The following is a 16481-nucleotide window of genomic DNA, read 5'->3' on the forward strand; positions in this document are numbered from 1 at the left end:
GCTATCAAAAATACTAACTCTCGGGGCACCTGGGTGGCTCAGTGGGTTAAAGCCTCTGCCTTCGGCTCAGGTCATGATCCCAGGGTCCTGGGATCGAGCCCCACATCGGGCTCTCTGCTCAGCAGGGAGCCTGCTTCCTCCTCTCTCTCTGCCTCTCCGCCTACTTGCGATCTTTGTCTGTCAAATAAATAAATAAAATCTTAAAAAAAAAAATACTAACTCTCCCCAAATCTGTAAATTTAGTGCAACTGCAAATTCTAACAAGAATTTTCTGCAACAAACAAGGTGACCCTAAAATCCATGGGGGGACCCCAAGGGCCAAGAGCAGCGGAGCTGCCAGAGAAGTGCAGATCCCAGTGTTCCCCGCAGACAGCAGCCAGTGGCAGAGCTCGTGCCCCCACAGGGTGGCCTAGGGATGGCCACGCAGAGCAGGGCGCCACGGCTCGCCCTGGGCACAGGTGGGGGGTGAAAACCGCACCCCATAAACCACCAGGGTAACGGGCTATTCACGGGGGGGAAGACCAAGTTGAATTTCTGCCTAGTCCAGCATGGAAATGAATTCTAGGCCTAACAAAATCAGAGCCTGAAGAATTTCAGAAGATTACGGACAGAATCATGTCCTCAGGGCAGGGAAGGATTCCCCACGAGGCACCAAGATCCTAACCCCACAGGACAGACACGCTTCACTCTGACAAAATGTCCCGTAACTGGTTCTGGACACAAGGGTTCACTTGGAAACACCATGGACCGAGCGAGCAATTCAGTTCAAAACAGGGTTCCTCCCGGAGGAGGAAGCGGGCACAAGGGCAGACAGGCTGTTTGGGGCCACACAAGCAGACATTACTTTTCTCAGTGCTTTAAAACGGCTTTTCAGGGGTGCCTGGGTGGCTCAGTGGGTTAAAGCCTCTGCCTTCGGCTCAGGTCATGATCCCAGGGTCCTGGGATCGAGCCCTGCATCGGGCTCTCTGCTCTGCAGGGAGCCTGCTTCCTCCTCTCTCTCTGCCTGCCTCTCTGCCTACTTGTGATCTCTCTCTGTCAAATAAATAAAATTAAAAAAAAAAAAAAAAAAAAGTTTAAAAAAAAATAAAAAAATAAAACGGCTTTTCAAAGGATTTGTAACGATCAGGACATTCCATAATCAAATGCACAAGAGGGCTCCCACTCCCTGCTCAAAACGAAAGCCCCTCTGTGGCTGGTAAGGCCCGAGTCCGGGAGGCCCTGACCCCGCGCTCCGCTCACCCCCGCCCTTCCACCGAAGTCACAGCACCGCCGCCTCGGAGCCAGACGCCTCTCGAAACGGAGGACCAGAGAAAGGAGCCAGCGTGCTAGAAGCACAAGGACAGGACGTGGACCCTGGGACCCCTACCCAGAGCCCCTCACCCTGAAGCACTAGGCTCCAGGAGGAGAGCGGTGCAGCGGCTATGCCGAGGGCTGGCCTTCCTGCACAAAGCACTAGCCCAGCACGCAGGCGGGAGCAGTGACCAGGCCTCACTACTTAGGGCTCAGCTAAATTCACAAACCTTCCATTTTCAGGACCCTGGTGTGTAGCCACAGTACGGACCGCCAGGGCATTTAGAAGCGCGGCGGCAGACGGCAAGCACGGAGACCGTGGCCCAGGTCCGTGCTGTCCCACTGAGTGGTAGCAGCCACTGGTACTTAAGTTCCTCCAGGGACCGTGGCCTCCAGTCTATAAACTGGGCACCCGCAGAAGCCCAAGGACAGTTCTGGAAACAGGTGGGGCAGTGGACAAAAATTACCTAGTTGTGGCCCAGGAACGCAGAGTGTCAGTGCCACCACGTAGAGTCCCCGTGGTTGGCAGGGAGAGTCTGCACAGATGGGTCCAGTCCGCTTCCTTTTACTTTCTTTCCCACGGCCCTCAGCCCCTCCCCCACGGCCCTCGGCCCCTCCCCCAGGTACCTTCTATATGTTCCTGGTAAGCCTCGAAGATTGCCTCGATCCCTTGCCACTTGCGCCTGGGGGGTTCGTCATCCTCCTCCTCTCCGTCGTCTTCGTCCTCCTCGGAGTCCTGGTCCATCTCCTGTGTGAGGGGGCCCTTCCTCCCAGGGGGGACCTCCTGCCCGTTGTGCTGGGGCGGAGGGAGCCGGCTGGAGGACTGCAGCTCCGGAATGTTGTAGTGGACGGACGCATCGACTTTGTGGCTCTGCTCGGCAGACAGCACGGCCGCGCCCCCTGCGGGGAGAGAGCAGCTCGTGACGGGCCACTGGAACTCTGCGCGACGGTGGTTCTGCTAAGGGAGGACGGAGAGGCCCGTATCCTCCAGAGGTTGAACGTGGCACCCAAGGGCAAGGTCGGAGAGCCACAACGACCCCAACAGACCGGTGTCTCCTCCACTCAGTCCTAATGGGCATGTGGAATCAGCCACGCCGATCCCCGAGCGACACGGCACTCTGTGTCCTGTCTTAGGAAACGGGGCTTGAGGTCTGCAGCTGGCCCTCATGGACACCAGTCAGTGCCCTCTCAGGGAGCGCAGTCCTGTGGGCTGCGGGCATAGCCCGTGCTGGCTGCGGCCAGGACCTGGTTCAATGAGGCCGGCACTGCCCTGTGGCACGGCCCTGCACGGCCCGGACTGGCAGGAGACGGAAGGCTTTAAAATCCTCAGGAGGGGGACGCCTGGGTGGCTCAGTTGGTTAAGCAGCTGCCTTCGGCTCAGGTCATGATTCCAGCGTCCTGGGATCGAGTCCCACATCGGGCTCCTTGCTTGGCGGGGAGCCTGCTTCTCCCTCTGCCTCTGCCTGCCACTCTGTCTGCCTGTGCTCGCTCGCTCTCCCTCTCTCTCTCTCTCTCCGACAAATAAATAAAATCTTAAAAAAACAACAACAAAAAACTCATAAAATCCTCAGGAGGGGGCGCCTGGGGGGCACAGCTGTTGGAATGTCCGACTCTTGGATTCAGTTCAGGTTGTAGACGCCGGGCCTCTGGGATGAAGGCCCGTGTGGGGCTCTGTGCCGGGCTGGCTTCTTGTTCTCCCTCTCCCCTGAGCCTTGCGTGTCGCTCTCTAAAGTAAGTGAATGCGGGCGCCTGGGGGGCTCTGTCGGGGTCTGCCACAGGCTCTGGTGGTGATCCGGGGTCCTGCTGAGCAGGAAGCCTGCCTCTCCCTCTACCCCTGCCTCTCTTTAAAAAAAAAAAAAAAAAAAAAAGCCCTGAAAAAACGGTCCAGTGTACTGTCAGGAAAGGGTTGCTGTAAAACAAGGCAGGAAAAACGTGTCCTAGGTCCACAGAAAAGCCTGCGACGTGTGTCGGAGAGGGCAGGGGTATTTAACCTGGTCCCCTAGTCAAAATATTTTCTCCCTGAAAAACCGGACTCGTTCAAGTACATCCACGACAAACACCCAGTCAAGAAAACTCCTGATTCTGACCGTGACCACCACCGCCCTTTAGCCCGTTACTTCCTCCTGGCTACTGGCGCACACGGAACGTCACCCTCGGTCGTTACCGAAGCACCAGACGTTCTCCCATCGGGCCGTTTCAACCTTTGACTCCGCGAGAACGAGCTGTAGCGACCCCTGTTCTTCCACCTTTGGGGACTTCCACGAAAATGTCCAAGGGGAGTGGGTCTGGGGCCCCGAGTGTCCCACAAAGTGCCCTCGGAGGCTGCTGGAACGAACAGCACTGGTCCGGGTGTCCCAGCAGGGAGATGCAGGGGCGCGTGCGCGGGAACGCTGGGAACGCTGGCGCTACGGAAGGAACAGAGCCTCCCTATGCCCGAGACCGGCCGTGTGGAAAGCAAGGGCTTCTACAACTCAAAGGAGGTCCCTTGCTAACTTTTCCTGAACTGGGGTTGGCAGGCCAGTGGCAGCAGCGGCACCTCGGCACCTGCCAGCCACGGAGCGTTCTCGGCACCTCGTGCACACCGACGTTTGAGGGCGACCTGGATGTAGCCGGGTGCTCCGGGAAGCCCCGCCGGCCGCTCTGGGGACACGGGAGTGGGACAGGGACAGGCAGCCTCAGTACCTTTATGCTTCTGCAGGGCCTTCTGGGTGGACTGCAGCACAGACTCGTGGAATTGGTGCGCGAACTCCTCCGCCATGAAGGGCTCCCACGGCTTGCTCTTCCCGTTGATGCTGTGGGACAGCGGCACTGGGACATCCTTGGGCGCGGGGCCGCGGATGTGATGAAGCAGGCTCAGGCTCTTCCTGCCCCCGGGGGCCTCGCTCGGCCTGGCCTTCTCGCCGCCAGGCGCCGCTGGCTCCTGGACCCGCGACAGCTCCTGGGGCCGGAGCTGCTCCAGTCTCCCGGGCTCCGTGGCCTTGGCGACGTCAGACAAGGAAGCAGCGACACCCACAGGCTTCTCTGTCTCGAGAGAGGCTTGCTGCGTGGCTGGCTCTTTTGGAGAGAGAAAGCGAGGACAACGGTGAGAGCGGCGCCTGAACGGGCAGGCGCTGACCTCTAGAGCTGATGTGTAATAAAGACCCAGTGCAGAGAACCACGACCCGGGGGGCCGTTCAGCTCAGCGTCCGGTCGGGGGGGGGGGGGGGGGCTGCGTTCCGCAACGAGTCCCTCCTTGAGCGGCGCCCCGGGAAGGCAGCTGGGAAGAAAGAGAATCTGAAGGAAGCAGTAAGTCGCTTCAAGTCACCCACAAGGGAGGTGGTGACGCGCCCCAACCCGGTAAGAGAGACGGCGTTAGGATCTGGGAACAGGGCCGGACCACAGAGATCGCCGGTTCCACTGAGCAGCGCAGTGAGATTTGACCGAAGCCGAGAGAGAGAGAGAGAGAGAGAGAGAGAGAGAGAGAAGAAGCGTGAAAGCAAGCGTCGGAGAGGCCTGCAGGGCAGAACAAGCGAGACGGAGATGCCAGAGCGCGCCAGCTCGGGGCCAGCCGGAGCCGCAGGGCGGGAGCAGCAGGCACCGGGATCCAGGGCTCGGGGCTTCCGAGGCCCGGCTGGGTGGCCGTGACGTCACCAAACGACTGCAGACAGCCCTTCGAAGCCGGGACCCTCCGCGGCGGCTCCCGGCCCTGCCCTCCCGCGGTCCTGCTCTGTCCCGAGGACCGCGCACCAGCCGTGCGGGCGGCTTGTGAAAGAGCAAGACGGAGGAACGCCCTGCTTCGGGGACCCTGCTTCGGGGAGGAAAGATTCCTGACGAAGAAGACCTTGAGGGGTTGCCTCTGACCTCGGGCAGCCCTCAGGACAGTCCCAGGCGGCCGCGGAGGAAGGGGCTGTCCTTCCCGCCCTGGGCCTTACCGCTCAGGGAGACAGCAGGACTGTCCCTCGGAGAGCTCCTGAGTGGGTCTGCCGCTGCTGCGGACAGTGCCTTCTGCTTCAGGGCACGGAGCATTTCAGCAAGTTTCTCTTTGTCTATGAGAAAAGCAGCCTGAGATTAACACCATGGGTGGGTTGCTGGGGAGCAGGCTCTCGCCCGGGCCCTGGCTGGCAGGCGCGAGCCCTTCAAAGCAGGAGCGACGATGCGAGCACCGAGGGGACAGGCTGTGCTGGAAGGAGGAAGCCTGCCTTTCAGAGCGAGCCCAGATTCCGCTCAGCTCTTACTGCAGAGCCTTCCAGACCCGCTCCGAAAACAACGATGTGTGCACCGCGAAGTAACGGGTTTGGACTCCCCACACGGCGTTCGTGTTTAAGGCTCACGCGCACGAGAGGGCCCCACACAAAGTGGCAGCCCGGGAAGCACAGGCTCCAGGCGCATCCTCCGCCCCCCCATGCCCGGCCCACGAGCACACGTCCCCGGGTGGCTGCTGTTGACCAAAACGGGCCGGACCCTCCGTGACGCCCAGTGTGGCGAGTTCCCGTGGCGGTGGCCCTCATTCCTGACCCCGAGTGCCTGCATCACTGTGGCTTCCTCTAGGGCTTAAGTCAGGCAAAAAGACGCTGGTTACAGACCGACCACGACTCTTCCTGGGCGCCAGCGCAGGCGACCGACACGTCCCTGCCTCATGGGCGCACGGGTCCCACTAGACCGGCTAAAGGCTGAACGTGAACGGCTCCAGCCCGCTAACGCCACCAGCGGAGCAAGCCCGGGACCGGTCAGCACTCCCGCCTTCATCCAAATTCCTTTCAGAGAGAAGCGACCGCCTCGGTGTGTGCAAGCTGCACTTGGAAGTGTGCACGGAGCACCCAGACCGGCCAAGTCCTCACCCGAACGCAGACACCATGCGAGCGTGCGGAGCGCACGGAAGAGCAGGATGCCCGACGCGCTTGGAGCACGCCAGTCCGCGCCAGTCCCGCCCTGCGGCTCCCGCCCCAAGATGCGCCCCAGTGGCCTCATGGCCCCAGAAGCACCTGCCAGGGCAAGTTCGGCCGCCCCAGGCCTCCTGCCGTGGCAACACGAAGCGCCCTGGGCCACGCCGGCCCCAAGAGGAAAGTGGCCACCATGGGAAGGTGTGACGCGCCCCTGTGCCTGGGGGTTGCTCCGCTTGCCGCGCAGGTGCCAGGAGGTCTGACAAGCGACAAGAGTAGTGGAAACAGAGGCCACCGAAGCGAGAGAAATGCGCTCCAAGGAGGGGCACTTGCATTTGGAACGGAGAGTCGATACCAGAGAGACACGGGGGCAGGCCTGTGACAGCAAAGCGGCCGCCTCGCGGGGGGCCAGACGGAGCGAAGAGAGCCCTGGATGAAGCACCTTCCGATCTCACCGGGAACCCACGGCCCTGCCTCTCTAGAAGCCTGTGGCCGTGGAGTGACCCCAGCCCGCGAGGCCCGCACCAGGCCGTACCTTTCCTCTTTTCGGCGCTGATGTGGGTCAAGTTGAAGATGGTCAGGAACTGCTTCTTCTCTTCAAAGTTGGGGCTGTTGTTCATCTCGTCGGGGCTGTAGCGGGTGGACAGCGCCAGCCTCGGGGAGGGCGTCTGCCGCTTGTTCTGCATCGTCGGGGGCGACGGGCTTCTCTCCCTCAGCATCCGCCGCCGCTTCCTCCGCTTCTGGGTCAGCAATTCCTCCTTCTGCTGTTGGGTGGTCAAGCCAAAAAGTTGCAAAAACTCTAGCTTCTAGATTGGGAAAGAGAACAAATGAGTTTGAAACCTCGGGCAGTGGCATGCTTCCACGGTCCCAGGGGCCCCTCCTTGGGTCCGTGCAGCCCGTGTGCCGTGGCCCACTCGGCACCGGGCCACAGAGCAGGACCCCGACGGCCAGCACACCCAGACAGCGGCCGCCAGCAGAAGAGAGGCGCACAGGGAGTCGCAGCGAGGGCGGGGCTGCCCGGGACAGCGGGAGGGAAGCCAGGAAGCAGGCGCTGATGGGGGCACCGGGAGCCCAGCCCACAGCCCCAGGCAACAGGGACCAGGTTCCACTACCTCGGAGGACGTGTCCAGCTTGAGCGGTGGCTGCTCAGCCACACAGCGGAGGTGGGCCCTGACCTCCTCCTCGTCGCTCTCGTCATAGGAGTCATCTAGGTCGTAGTAGTACCCTGGGGGCGAAAACGATTTATTTGGCTGGGCAAGGGGCCTCATCCTGCAGCGGGGCACACACGGGGCCCCCCGACTTGCGTACAGATGCTCCTGTCAGACCAAGCCCGGCCGGCCTCTCTAAGCACCCTAAAGCCCAAATTCCTTTCAGCCCCGGTAGAGATGTGCACGAACTCCCAGTCCTAGGGTTTTCATGCTGGACGGAGACAGTGGCTGGGCTGGGGCATGGAGGCCGCAGGAGGCAGATGCTGGGTTTCCTCTGGACCCCAAGTGACCAGGCTGAGACAGCCCAAAAGGACAGTGATCTCTCTGCAGGGAATCCTTCGTCCCACAGGCCTGGGCTGTGTCCACGGCAACCCAAGGCCGTGCGTGCGCACCCACCCCTCCTACTGTGGCCATCTGGGTCCCTTACCCAGGAGGGGGCAGGCGCACTCAGGTCCCTAAGGTATGGAGCATGCACAAAAACTCAGATGCAGAGGCCCGCAGAACCCCTGCACCAAGGGCACCGGAGTATCCCCTCTTCCCTCCTCACGAGGCAAGTGGAGATGAAAAATACTTGTTGGCCCTGAGTCTGGCCTAGAGCAACCTGGGGAGACCTGGCCTTGGCCGCAGCTTCCAGCTGAGAGACTGAGTTCAACAGAAGAAAAGCTCTGTGCTGGGGCAGCCCCCAGGGCCTTGCCCCACGCCCACCCGCCGCCCACCCCTCCCCAAGGATGACAGCCCCCATGAGGAGCCCCCAGGCCTGTTCTCTCAGCAGCCTCCTGCCCTGTCGTGCTTCACTATCAGTATGTAAGACCACTTTATTAATCAGCTCTGTTCATCACCTGTCAATCGTGCCTGTCTGTGCAACCGTCCTCCCAGAGAGCTCAGGTTTGGCTTTTTGGCCGACCTGTGCTGTAGCAGGACCGACAGGGACTGCAGGTCCGTCTCCCCAGCAGAGGAGTCAGAGAGCGACAAGGGAGCCAGCAAACCTGCTCCCTGGGCGGCTGGCAGCGTGGCCGGGGCGGGGGGGGGGGGGGGCGGGGGCGCTGGGACCACTGTCCCCCACCCCCGCCCCAGGAAGTCCGAGCGGCCGGGGAGCCACACCTTTCTCCTGGGCCTCTCGCCGCCGGCGCTCCTCCAGGTCCAGCTTGCTGACCAGCCGCCGCCGCTGCTGCAGGAGCTCGTCGTAGATGTAGGCCGGGTCGGGGCCCCGTGGCGCGGGCGGCCGGTAGGGCGAGCCCGGCTTCAGTGGCCCGGCCAGCTCGGTGAAGGGGGCAGGCTGAGGGAGGGCGGCCCGCTGCTGGCCCAGGAGCGTCTGGGTGGACTTCTCGAGCTCAGCCAGGAAGGGCCCGGGCCCGTGAGGAAAGGCCTGGTGCTCCAGGCCCGCCGCCTCCCTCGGGGGTGGCTGGTACTTGTCCAGGGCAGCGGCCTCGCGCTTCCGGGGCCCGTCCTCTGCCTTCTCCTGGCAGTACACGCGCTCCACCTTCACCAGCGGGACAGCGGCCTGGCGGCTGGGCTCGAACGGGGCAGGGTGGCCGTGCAGAGGGTGGCTCTCCGGGGCCCGCCGCGGTTCCAGGCTGCTGTCCATCAGGGACACCGGGTTCCAGAGGCCCGTGGGCACAGAGTGGTGCTGGGGCTTGGGCGAGATGAGCGGCGGGGGCCCGCCAAAGTGCTGCGGGGGGTCTCGGCTGCCCGGCTCTGGGCGGTTTGGTCCCAGCCTGGGGAAGGAGCAGAACAGGCCGTCGGTCACAACAGCCGCCCGGGCACAGCTAGAGGGGCGCCCAGGCCGCCACCTCTGAGACCCCTTGACAGGCTGCCGCCCGGGGACCCCAGCTCGCCTGCCACAACTAGAGGCAGGGAGGCGCCGACTTCTGAGAGAACACGGAGGCTCGGAGGTGAACGCTGCTCGCGGACAGAGACGGTCTCGGGCCGGACCCGTTTCTGCTCCCGTTCCCCAGCCCCCCCCAACCTCACACACAGCGAGCTCTGTACGAGGACAGACCTTTGCTCCCCGCAGGGAGACCCCCTGCGGAGAGGACATGTCTCTGACAGCAGAGATGTGGCCCTGTCACTGGCACCTCCGTGTGTGCCAAGCAGTGGACAGACACGGGGCAGGGCAGCCTTCCCAGGGGCCGCTCTTCTCTCCCAGGTGTCTGCCCAGCCAGTGGGGCGGGGACACCTGCTTCTGAGGTGGCCGTCACAGCTAGGGAGGCTCTGTGCTCTTGCCGAACCCCAGTGGTCCCCATCAGAACAGCAGCAACCGGGACACCTGGGACCCTGATCCTGGGCTCAGTGGGCTAAGTGTGTGCCTTTGGCTTGGGTCCTAGGATGAGCCCCACGCTGGGCTCCCTGCTCTGCGGGAGTCTGCTTCTCCCTCTCCTCCTTCCTCTCCCTCTCTCAAACAATTTTGGGAGGGGAAGAAGGCCAACAACCCCACGTGGCCCCAAGGCAGCAGCTACACCCGAAGAGTCCCCATGGAGCCAAGCCACTGGGTGGGGTGCGGCGCGGCACACTCGGGCGTGAGCCAGAGGGCACCGTCCATTGGGTAAGTCGCTTCGCCTCTATCATAGCTTCCAGAGCTCCCTCAACCTGGCCAAGGGGCGGGCACCGAACCACAGCCACGAAGTTACTCCCAAATGCAGGCTGGGAGAACGCCCCCAAAGGCCACTGCACCGCTGACCAGGAGAGACAAAAGGCCACCGTATCAAGAAGCCACGGGTCCTTAAGTAAACGGTCAAAGAGCGAAAGCCGTCAGCAGAGTAAGTACGTCCTGCACCGCAGCCGAGCACAGGGTGGTTTTCTAGCTCGGAACACACAGGCCCGTCGAGGTCAGGTTCACGCTGCTGTGAGGGCAAGCGTGCGGCCAGCTGCTGTGCGGACCACGGAGGTGGGGAGAGGGCGGCTGGGGGCCAAATCCCGCCCCCCCACCCCAGTGCCCTGGCCCGCCTGAGGCTGCTACGTCCGGAGGCAGAGGCTGCCCTACTGGGGACAGCGGTGCCAGGCTCCTGGGCCTTGGGTAGAGAAAGACTCCCGTGGAGCCAGAATACCCAGACGTCACCAGGCTGGCTGGGCTGTGCCGGCTGCTCTCCCAGGCCCCCGGGCGCGAGGAGATGGGAGGAGCAAAGATCAGCTCACAGGCAGACAAGACCTTGCCTCCGAGAGGCCTCAGAGAAGCAGAGGAACGGTCAGCAGCAGAGACGCCCTCGCTGCGGCCACGGTGGGCAGTGCCACCTGCCGGCGTGGGGACACCACCTCAGAGCAAATCAGCCAAGTGAATCCCCGCCGCTGCCCTTCCCAGCGGACGCCACTCAGGGCTGTGGACCAGGCCAGCAGCACCCGGCTCAGTTGGCCAAAGGCTAAAGGAAAGAGACGATGAGCATGTGGACATTGGAAAAGCCTCCACCAGGCAGCATCCTAGCCACGGAGATCTTCCTGCCTGGCCTCCCTCGTGCACAACTGGGGAAACTGAGGTCAACATCCCCTGTCCCTGAGACATGGCCAGGCAGAGAGGGATGGACCGTGGGGTAGGGACGCTATAGGTGACAGCCAGACCACCAGCTGGCAGTGGGGAGGCTCGGGCACAGCTGTTAAGTGGAGGACGGGGCCCAGGGACGGGCACAAAGGCCTCCCGGGGGATCCCAGAATGCGGCTGGGAAACCGGTATTATTGCAACAGCAATAAACTTAATTTCCTATTTGAACGAAAATTAAACGTAGCCCCGACTCTTATTAAAGAAACGTTTCGGCTTGAAAGCAGAGGCCCACAGCGAGAGCGGGTGTAAGGAGCAAAGCCTCTCTCGTCCCCTCCAGGGACCTCGACGGACCCTGTGCAGACGCAGCCAGGCTGTGCGGGAAGGCCCTGGCTCTGGCCGGCGCCGTCACCAAGGGACAAGCACCTCTCTGGGCCTCACCGGTCAGAGGCAGAGCCCATGGTAGCAAGTGAAAGCACTCAGGACACGGTGCAAACTGCAGGCGCCCCATAAATGCTGGCTGGCTCTGAGCCCATCCAAGCGTGCGGACCCCCTCCTTCCCAGGCCTCCCCCGGCGCTCCCCGGCCCCGCCGAGCCCCACCTGGCGCTGTCCGGCCTGTGCTCCGCCTCTGTGGGCGCCGGGGGCCGGCCCATGTCCAGGTGCTGCTCCAGCACCTGCTGCCGGAACTCCGACACCTGCGACTGCCGGTCCTCCTTCTCCTGCCGCAGCCGCCGCTGCCGTGCCAGCCACTTCTCTTCCTCGTTGGTGCGCTGGATGAGCAGGGCCGTGGCAGCGCTGCTGCCCGGCAGCGAGAAGATGCTGTGGTTGGACAGGAGACCGGGCACGGCGTGGTGCGCAGCGGGCGCGGGGTGCAGGGGGTGCTGCACGGGCTTCGGGGCCTGCAGGCCGGCCTCCTTCAGCTTCTCTGTGGGGACAGACCGCCGCCGCCACCCCCTCAGCGCCCGCGCCCGGCCGCCTGCCCCCGGGGGCCCCAGGGAGCGCACAGGGTTCCCTGGGGTCCCGCCAGCTGGTCAACAAGCCGGCGCTAAGCCTGACTGCGATGCGCTCACGGTGAAGTGAGGTATGTTTAAGGCAAAGGGAAAAAAACACTCAAAATTCTTCCCTCCCCTCCTAAAACGCCCACTGCCCTTGGCCATCATGCGCAGCGGCCTTGGCGGACCCACCGTCCCCACTCCCGGCCGTGGACGCCCGGGCCCCGCGGTACCTGGGCGCGTCGGGGTCAGCTGCTCCGAGGGCTTGCCGCGCTCCTCGCCGGCGTGACCCCGCAGCCCGTGCAGCTCAGCCACGGGCAGGAAGGCCGGCTCCAGCGCCTTGGCCGCCAGCAGCTCCTTCTCACGGGCCCGCTGCTCCCGCTGGCGCTCCAGCTCCCGCTCCTTCTCCCGCTCGCGCTCCAGCTCCTTCTCCCGCTCGCGCTCCTTCTCCCGCTCCCGCTCGCGCTCCTTCTCCCGCTCGCGATCCGCCTCCCGCTCCCGCTCGCGCCTCAGCTCCTCATCCAGCTGGAGCCTGCGGGTGAGGGGAAGGAGGCGGTGACGGCCGCCGTGCTGCTGCTGGGGGACCAGCACCGTCACTGGCACCGCGACAGCAGACACGCAGGCCTCCACGTGGACTAAGTCACTGAGAGACTCCAAATCCCCCGGACCGAAAGCCGCACACCTGCTCCCTGAGCCTCACCCGCACGCTCGCAACAGGAGGCCGGCGACGGACCATGGAGCTGCTGGGCACCAGCCGTGCCCCACCTCCCGGGTGAGCAGACAGAGGCCCCGGGGGCCAGCCTGGCCCCGCGCCGCACCCCGTGAGCAGGGACGCCCAGGCCCAGGACGCGGCTTACCTCTCGGCGCTGAGGCTGGACATCCGCTCCGAGTGCAGCGCAGCCAAGGACGAGTGGGAGAGCTCAGGGGGATAGCGGACCCCCGAGAGGTGGAGGTGCATGGCCGACGGGTGCAGCGGGGGCAGGGAGCCGGGGGTGGGGATGGGGTAGAAGGGGGACCGTAGGGCTGACAAGCAGTACGAGTCATCCATCCTGTGCGGAGAAGATCGGGCCCAGTGAGACCCAAAGTGAAAGAACACAATGGCCAGGCCCCTCCGAAGGCGCCACGCCGCCACCAAGGGCCTGCGACAGAGGCCACGCCATGGCCAGCCCCCAAATCCAGCCAGGACGCTTTCAGGCTTGACCGCAGGCGCCCCGGGAGCAGCAGCCCATGGTCCACAGACGCATCGGGCCAGGACTGGCAGGGCCCCTGCACAGGGCAGAGATGGGGACACGCTTCCCCTGGGGCTTCCCAGTGACACAGCCGAACAGATGGCCGCTGTGGGAGTGGGGCATGGGGCTCCCGCCAGGGGTGAACCCCCAGCGGCTAACTTGGAAGGCCGGGGGCTGCTCGAGGCACGGAGCCTGGCCCCAGAAAGCCAGGCTGACTCAGTGGGGCCTCACCTGAAGGCCGGGTGGGGGAACGGGTGCGGGGCCAGGTAGCTGGGGTGGTAGTAGGCGGCGGCGGCGGCAGCAGGGTCCAGGCCAAGTGGAGGCAGGGAGGACATGCGCAGGTCCTCAGTGGTGTGGTAGGGCCGGAAGCTCCTCAGGTAGTCTTCGGTCACGGTGCTGGGGGGCACCACGTGGTGCACAGGCCGCTGCAGGCTGTGGTGGGGACGGACGGACGCGGGAAGGACTGCGGTGAGCAGAGCTCCTGCACTGGGCAGGCAACGGGCCAGTCCTCCCGCACGCCCCCGCCAGCATGGAGGGGCTCTGGGGACAGGTGACTTGCAGAAACAAGAGGTGGGCCGCGATGGCTCCTCAGGGCCCCCACAGCCCGGAGGCACCCCTGGCTCCCAAGAGCCCCGACCAGGGGCTTAGGCAGTGGGGAGAGCCACCCAGCACCTCAGTGTGGACGTGGACAGCAGGCACAGCCGGGACCGTGGGCCTGGGGCTCCGCCACCGTCTGGGGCTCCCGGCCTCGGCTAGTGCAGCCTCCGGGATCCGGACCCCCTGGTACACGCACCCCCACTCCTGACCTGCAGACTTACTTGAGCGGTGGGAAGCGTGAGTCCTGCACCACAGAGCTGGGGGAGATGCCAAAAGGGTAAGGGGTGCTCAGCAGGTGTGAGGGGATGGCTGGGCCCCCTGCCTTCTCCTGGGGCAGCGGGGGCTCCACGATGAGGCGCTCCCGCCCACTGCTGCTGCCCCGAGAGCCGGTGTCCTGCTGGGGGACAGAGAGCACCGGGTCAGGCCCAGGGTGCAGGGCAGGGTCCTCCTCCAGACCCAGGGAGGCTCATGTTTTGGGGCGTGGTCTAAGATGCACTTTCCTAACAGGTTTCCACCCCATCCCCGTGGGGCATGTGGGAGGCAGTCCCCCCACACCCGGGAGGACACGGGTTCTCGTGGCAGGAGGGCTGCGTGGAAACCCATCTCGTTGCAGGGGCCATGAAAGCAAGTGCCCGTGAGCAGACGCGGAACGGAGTGGGGACCCCCTCGCCCTTCCCACGGGGTCACCAGCGCGGGGAGGTCGGTGTTGTGGCAGCAAGCGCAGGAAGTGAGTTCCACTCTGCAGCAGGGAGCAGCGAAGCCAGCCGGCCCCCCACCGTCCACGGATCACCGAGCAGGCACAGGCTACCCCCAGGGGCCGAAGTGGCAGCTGTGCTGACAGCTGCCAGCGCACATCACAGACACCTCGGCCCCCTGGCGCCTGGAGAGTTGCAGCCGAGAAGCTGGCACGGCCCCCGGGCAGAATGCGCTGGTCTCAGCCCGCTGCCAACCCCCAGGGGTGGTCCTGGCACCGGCCACAGCAGGCAGCTGTGGGACCCTGACTGGCCGGACCCGTCTGGGGCCACCTTTGCACACACGGTTGGTGGGCTGGGGTCCAGCGGGGAGGCAGACCCTGGGAAACCGGAGGAGGGGCTTGCTCAAGGCGGGATGGGGGAGAAGAGGAGCCCCGCCCAAGGGCAGAGCCTGCCATGTGTGGCCACGCGGAGGGACCACAGGAGGGAGCGCACACCCACAATCGGGACTGCTCTTGTCGTGCCCGCGGCTGAAGGGAGCCGAGCAGCCAGCCTCAGAGGACATCCACGGCAGTCGGGGGCTCCTGACGTCTATTCAGAATCTTCTGGATTCTGGAGCAGCTGGGGGCAGGGGAGGAGCCTCCACCATCGAGACAGCCCTGCCCAGCCCAACCGAGGTCACTACCAGCCCAGGCCTGACCTCAGCCACGGGGGTTCTGAGGCCATGGCTACGGGGTCCCCCGGGCCCCAGCAGCTCCTCGACCAGGCCCTTCCTTCTCCTGGCTGGACCGCGCCCCCCCCCCCGCCCCTGCCCCTCCCCCAAGGGGCGGAGAGCAAACCGGGGCCGCAGGAAAGCAGGGGGCACTCGGGGGCTCAAACCCGGCCTGTCCACCCTGAGTCCACGGTGTTCCCACCATGTCACACCAAGCACCCCTTGAAGACAAGGGGGGACCACGACCCTTAGACGGTCTCCTCAGGGAGGCCCAGGCTGAGGAACAGCGGACATGTGGCGGCCGAGCCCGGTCCCCGGAGGAGACACCCTGCTCCCTACTCGCCACCCCGCGTTCCAGGCTCTGCCGGGTCCAAGGCCGCCCGGCAAGGCTGGGAGGAAGGGGGGACAGCAGAGCTGCTGTGGCCGCACCCCTGACCCCCCCACTACCCCAGCAGCAGCCACAGGCCCGTGGACCAGGCGGGGTGGGCCGTGGGGGCAGCTGAGGAGGTCCTGGCCGGTGCCACCGCCGCGTCCTCCCCCGCCTTCCAGGAGACACATCCGTGATAATTAACTGAAGGAGACAGGCCGCTGATTGGAATTTTTAATGAGCGGCCACATCTGCTCCCGCCTGCAGCCTGGCACGGCCCTGCTGCTCACGGCGGGGTCCTCGCAGGTTCACGAGCTCTGGCTTGTCCTTCCCTGAAGGGGCGTTCGCGGGGCAGGCGTCAGGGGGCACACGCACGTGCACCAACAGCCTGCCTGGGTCAGAGCAAGCCGCCCAGGACTCTCACATCACTGTTCCAGAGGGTTCTATACAAGGGCCCATGCCTGGCCTCGGGTCCCGCAGATGCCTGTGTGGACAGCAGGGCGAGCTCCTATCCGGTCCTGGAGACCCTAGAGGAGACCCACTGCTGCCTCGTGCCTCAGTTTCTCCATCTGTCAAGGGGGCCAGTCACAGCCCCAGCTCCTGGTGTGACAGGGACAGACACGCACAGCAAGGGGAAGCAGGCGGAGAACCAGCACGTGGCCAGCCCACGCGAGCGCCTTAGGGGCTGTGTGCAGGCCGGGGCTTGCTGGGTCTTCCCACGGGCCTATCAGCTGGCATGCGGGCCCCACGCCACCTGGCGGCAGCGCCCTGCTCCCCACAGGGTCCACCGTGGGATGGAGAAGGCCCCGTGGCTGTGGCCTGGGATGGACGCAACAGGGTGCACCGCTGGACAGGGACAGTAGCCAAGGAGACCATGAACCCAGGGTGGCTGAACCCCGGGTCGGAGTCCTTGCCCCGAGGACCCCATCTGGGGAGGAGCTCCACCCAGGCAGCCCATGGCACACCAGGTCCCGGCCTGGTCGCATGCGCTCCAGGTACAGAATCCCCGTGCAAGGCCAAGACCCCAGGGCAGCCACTGGCACGTAGGAGGCCCCCAAGGGCACCGTC

General features: G+C 64.6%; 1 protein-coding gene across 8 annotated transcripts in view; it reads right to left on the reverse strand.

The window, feature by feature from the left end:
* GSE1 (Gse1 coiled-coil protein) overlaps positions 1-16481 on the reverse strand; it is a 390643-nt gene that overhangs the window by 2791 nt on the left and 371371 nt on the right. For 3 of the 8 annotated variants that reach the window (XM_047710212.1, XM_047710209.1, XM_047710204.1), the window contains 11 exons: positions 13864-14039; positions 13277-13477; positions 12674-12865; positions 12050-12348; positions 11425-11749; positions 8459-9072; positions 7262-7374; positions 6685-6955; positions 5202-5315; positions 3973-4347; positions 1918-2190 (listed from right to left, as the gene is read on the reverse strand). In XM_047710212.1, the coding sequence (XP_047566168.1) occupies positions 1918-2190; positions 3973-4347; positions 5202-5315; positions 6685-6955; positions 7262-7374; positions 8459-9072; positions 11425-11749; positions 12050-12348; positions 12674-12865; positions 13277-13477; positions 13864-14039 (2953 nt within the window). The remainder of the gene's footprint in view (positions 1-1917; positions 2191-3972; positions 4348-5201; positions 5316-6684; positions 6956-7261; positions 7375-8458; positions 9073-11424; positions 11750-12049; positions 12349-12673; positions 12866-13276; positions 13478-13863; positions 14040-16481) is intronic. The other 5 variants (XM_047710210.1, XM_047710208.1, XM_047710206.1 and 2 more) reach the window with 5 other exon arrangements.

The sequence above is a fragment of the Lutra lutra genome, chromosome 17 (assembly GCF_902655055.1).
Source record: "Lutra lutra chromosome 17, mLutLut1.2, whole genome shotgun sequence".
NCBI lineage: Eukaryota > Metazoa > Chordata > Mammalia > Carnivora > Mustelidae > Lutra > Lutra lutra.